This window comes from Sceloporus occidentalis, unplaced genomic scaffold, assembly GCF_023333645.1.
Source record: "Sceloporus occidentalis isolate IW3139 unplaced genomic scaffold, rSceOcc1.0.p SCAF_25, whole genome shotgun sequence".
Taxonomy (NCBI): Eukaryota; Metazoa; Chordata; class Lepidosauria; order Squamata; family Phrynosomatidae; genus Sceloporus; species Sceloporus occidentalis.
In genome coordinates this window covers 4,132,989-4,138,392 of record NW_028317005.1, presented here as the reverse complement: position 1 = coordinate 4,138,392, position 5,404 = coordinate 4,132,989, and the positions used below count along the sequence as shown (strand labels likewise).

The window sequence follows — 5,404 nt, the reverse complement described above, 5'->3', positions numbered from 1 at the left end:
GCACATCACAATCACCAAGAATGGTGTGGGGTATTTAACACTGATATGGTGAAGCATTTACACCCTACTGAAACAAAGGGTAGAGAGTATCCCTCTGTTTTGCAGGGTTGTGAAAGTGCATCCCAGGTGAATGGTGTAGTTACCCTGCCTTGCTAGGGGGACATCAGATAAAGGATGGTGAAGATCCTTGGTGGTTGCACCCTGTCACATGCAGCTTTGGTTAATCCTGTTTGGAGCTGGCCAGTCCCTTTAGATAGGTCCTCACTACCAGCCCTAAGCAGAGGGTTAGGAGCAGCATGTATCCGATGGTTCCATAGAAGGTTGGGAAGGTTGGAGAGGTCGGGGGAGCTTTCAGGAACTGCTCTAAACCCTGCTCCACGTAGTGCATCTGATCATAGATACTGAGGAAGGTGAAGATATGGAAGAGCTGGTGGCTGTGCCCTATGATGTCAAAGAGCCCCGGGTGGATCCTTTCTGGGATCTTACTGACATTGAAGAAAGCGGCCACCAGCAGCCAGAAATACCTCCGGTAAAAATACACAAAGAGAATGGGGTTCTTCCTTCTGAGGTCGAACAGGAGGCTCTCGATCATCACGGGGCACGCCATGCTCAGGGGCATCGCGAACACGAAGGTGCGGATGGCGAACGGGTACGAGCAGTCCTCTGCCCGGCTCTTACAGCACGCCACCGTGCATGTCACCGCCAGGACAAAGGCCACCGGCAGCACCAGCTCCCCGTACAGCCCCATCAGCATGCTGTAATCCACCCGGTGCCAGCCCAGGCTCTGCAAGTAAGGGGTCATCACGGCGGGGTCGAGCAGGCTCAGCCTGGGCAGCAGGTAGTAGGAGTACGCCACGGTGCTGGCGAAGCCGTAGTAGCTGATGGATGCATAGTCCAGAAAGAAGAAGGCTGCACGCAGGCGCAAGGAGCGGCAGCTGAACACATGGGCTGTGCAACTCATGGCAAATGTCAGCAGCACTCCCGACGCGTAGCACCACAGGGGCAGCAGGGCAGGGTGGTGGAAGGGCAGGTCCGTGGTCAAGAAGAAGATCTGGTAAAACTTGCTAACGAACAGCACCAGGGGGATGAAGTGGGTCCAGAAATTCAGAGTCTCGTTGGTGGGCTGGAAGATCGAGGCCAGGCACTCCTGAGCGGTGAGGTGCAACCTCCTGTAGCCGGATAATATAAAGCACTCCACGAAATCATCGGGCACCTCGTCCCAGCGGAGGAGGGAGGACTTCTCCTTGTCTCTGGTGTAGGGCTGCAGGGGCATCCCGGCGATCTGACCAGGGGTATGTTGCTAGTGGTAGAGGGGCAGGGGGTGGCTGTCCGATCTGTGCTGCAGAGGCTGGAGTCACAATGCTGCTCTGTCTGCTGCAAGGAGGTCCTCTGCTCCTTCAGCATCAATGCAGCAGCAGCCGCAGCAGCAAGTGATCTTAGTAATGCAGAGGCTGCACAACTGAGCAGTTCAAAGCCGGGAGGATCTGATCGTCCTCTGGATCGTATAGCAGAGCTCTATTGATTCCTCCAACCCCCTCAAGGGCAACCGGCAGGGGATCTTTCAGGAGCTGGACCCCATTATTCCTGCAGAGTGGGTGTTAGTGCTGACCTTGAGGCTCATGCTAGATAAGAGGCTGACACTATAGGAGAGTATGGGGGGGGGGGGGAGTGATCAGTGCAGTACGGGGTGGGGGCAATTTAGGTGGCTGATTTCTCTTTTCCATTGTACGTAATTGATATATGTAATGGGACGATCCTGATGAAACGAAGAAGGCTTGTATGTAGAAAGGAGAGAAGCTTGACGTTATACCATTCTAATGATAGAGGTGGGATATAGTCTAAAGCGCAGACTTTTCAAGAAAATGCTCACCTTAAAATCATACTCGCAAGTAAAGCTGTCCAACTCCCAGTGCACTAATCCACAAAATGATGGCTAACCCCTCAGATGTGCTCAGATTAAAGCAAAGCACTGCGCATCCGATGAAATGAATTAAATATCCATAGGAAGTTCAGTAATGTACTGGTGAGACGTAAATGTGCAGAGATCACAGTAGAGTTGTGTTATAACTACACGGACTTAACATTTCCACCTATCGCCCTAAAGCCCAAGTAAGTTTAAAATGTGCAAGATTATTCAATTATAAAAATTAAATAAGTAGCATGCTGTAACCGTATTAGGTGCTGATATAGCGTGGTCATGTTATAAAAGCTGAAGGGACACTGAAGGGGTTAAATTGTCACTTTCAGACTGTGCTTTTAACCCCCCTCTGCGTAGAGGCGGAGCGTCTGTCTCAGCTTGCTATGGTGCATTACATTTCTTTGGACGTGTCTAAACAGTTCTAGTTGGTTACGGTCTCGAATATATGTGTAAAAATATATCCAATCGTAGGCGTGCCAAGACCCTGCGCAGCCCATCGTATCTCTGGGTCAAAGGGTTTTCTATTGCAATCAATACCGAATTTTTCAGCAATCGCCATTTAGAATCTTTACTATAACAATGGAAATCATATCTGAGCAGAGTCAGGTAAGTGAATCACAAGCCACCTCCATCAACACCAGTCAAGGTTTCGATGGGTCACTGAATCGAGCCCCTGGTCTTTATTGCCCTGATCTCACTGCACCCCGAAGCTATAAAGTTGCTGTTAATGATTTCATAGCTCCGGGCAAAGGTTTTTTCTCTTTATCATTTTTATACCTGCACATATCTCCTTATACTTCTCCTCCGACGGACATTGAGTATCTCATTTCTTAGAAGTAAGGGTTGTAGTAATGCCTATTTAGTAGTAAGACACATTCAACTAGGGTTTCCGCCAGCGTATCGTGAACTTACTTGGCAACGATTTAGTGATTTCATCTTGTCCTGAGCCCTGTGCTCTGGATTATATTTCCCCGTCCAAGGTCATGTTTGGGACATATGGGGCAGACATTTTGATTATATCGGTTCACTAATAAACTCATTCGGCACTTTGGTTAATTGTATCTCAGATCTGCTCGCAACTGCCCAGTTTAGAACCACTTCAGCACCAAATATCCCTCTAATGACTCGAATGCTTTAATCCTTTCCACGCCAGATGCTATTAGTAGTGATTATCTTTCGGTTAAAAGCACAACGTGATGTGTATGGCTGATACATCATTTAGAATACTTTGAAATACCTTTTGTCAGATTACTTTGTAGGAGGTATAAACATGGGTGTCCGCAGACATTTTTTCAAGGAGGGGGGCATCATTTTATGTCATACATGCTCCGGGCCCTTTTTACCATGTCATGAAGGGGAGGGGCATAGTAATTATCACATTAAGCGCAGGCATGTAAAGGGTTGGAAAACCTGGTGCAAAAGCCGAATAGAAGTATCAAGCTGCCATTGTCTGATTTGAGCGTTTTTATGTAACACAGTTGAATGCTCCACATTTTTCATACACACATGATCAAGGCACTACAACGGAATTATAAAAAAAACATGTCGAATCTGCATTTAGTGTTACTGTGTCAATTATATTCCACGGATGAATATAATACATAATGGGGGGAAGCGGTGGCAGGCATGGAAGAATATAAAACCACACCCGATATAAACCCACAGTACAAGATATAAATCCACGGCTCTAGACATAAACCCACAGTACAAGATATAAATCCACGGCTCCAGACATAAACCCACAGTACAAGATATAAACCCACGGCTCCATATACAAACCCACAGTACAAAATATAAATCCACGGCTCCAGATATAAACCCACAGTACAAGATAGAAACCCACGGCTCCAGATATAAACCCACGGCTCAAGTTATACACCCACAGTACAAGATATAAACCCAAGGCTTCACATAAAGATCCAGATCACTAGACATAATGCCACAGCACCAGATACAACAATACAACAATATACAATTGATATAAACCCACAGCAACAGATTGCACCCAAATTCCCTACATTTATTCCATCTCTTTCCCCTTTTTTTATCTCTTTTCCCCTTTATGTCTTTTCTTCATCAACCCCTGCAATCTCTTCCCTCTTTTCGTCCTCCATGCCTACCATCTCTTTCCATCTGACATAAAGGGAGAAAGAGATGGCAGGCATGGACGAATGTGAGATAAATCGGGGAAAGGAGATAGCAGGCATGGAGGAATATAAGATAAATAGGGGAAAGGAGATACCAGGAATGGAGGAATATAAGACAACAAAATCGGGAAAGAGATTGCAGCCCCCTTGCCCCCCAGCAGATGCCCATGGATATCAATGAATTGATGGGCGCATCTCCTTTGCTTCCCAAGAGTCATACTGAGATGAAAATTTTAATCTCTTCACATTATACTTGCAGCAGAAACGTGTCTTGATTTAAAGTGAATAAAGCCCTCTGATATTGGACTGTCCGTGATGCGTTATTATCCTGAGCCATAATCAGTGTGTATCGTAGATTTCACCTATGACAGCATTAGCTCTATTGATAATGTTGGACGGAGCTCTAATATATACTCCATGCTGAAAAAATCCATCATGTCCTGACATGTACATTTCCAGTCTCTATGCTGTGTGATGGAGTAAATTCTTTGAATGTGTGACAGGCAAGAATGTAGACAAAACTATAATAGAAATTTGCTAAAAAGGTGAGCAAAGCACCTCTCACACCAGAGAGTTCATAGTCGTGTTTACTGAGCACACTAGCGGTTTGTTCAGTTTGCTATCATGGAATAACAAACAGATAAGATAAAATACTCTTCAACCGGCCAGTGGAAACATTTCTGAGCAACCAATTCAGTTTTACTTGGAAATCTAGGCTATGTTGACCCCAACACGAGAGTAACCTGAAATCAGAGCCAAGCTCAGGAGATAAATGAAACCTAGTAAGGATGACCTTTACCTTTTACAATAAAACAGTGATCTATTTACTAAAATAAACAAAAATAAAGCCTTTTTGTTTTTGGAGTATCTGGGATTTACATTCATTGACCTACCACAATGTTTAACCATAAGGTAATTGGTGTCCTTCCAAAAGTGAGCAGAAACTGCCACTTAGCACCTTCTGACATCCTACTGCATGGCCAAAAAAACCCAGATAAGAGCATATTTCTCATAAATGTGACAATGGCTGGGATCTTAGGTGATTTCAAAATCTGCTGTTCACAACGTTAATGCAGGAAACAAATTTATGGGATATAAAAAAAACCCTACTACAATGCTAAAGGAGAATCATCCTTAGAATACTTGAGTGACCTGAAATAACCGTATGTCATCTAGCCTTCTAATAAGGGACCTGATGTCATCTCCGAAGCATGAGCTGTGCTCACATACGAGATAGTTAAGAGTAAAAGAGCCTGCTGTTTTATTAACACTCACTCTGCTAGTGCAATGAAAATCCCAGAAGCTGAACTTGTAATTGTTATTTATAAATGGCATCACA

The 5,404-nt window shown here is 45.0% G+C and overlaps 1 protein-coding gene across 1 annotated transcript; it reads right to left on the bottom strand.

The window, feature by feature from the left end:
* Window positions 1-220: 220 nt before the first annotated feature.
* LOC149300273 (membrane progesterone receptor epsilon-like) lies at window positions 221-1,273 on the bottom strand. The gene has a single exon (XM_089485271.1). The coding sequence runs from the start codon at window positions 1,271-1,273 to the stop codon at window positions 221-223; it is 1,053 nt and encodes a 350-aa protein (XP_089341397.1).
* Window positions 1,274-5,404: the final 4,131 nt, after the last annotated feature.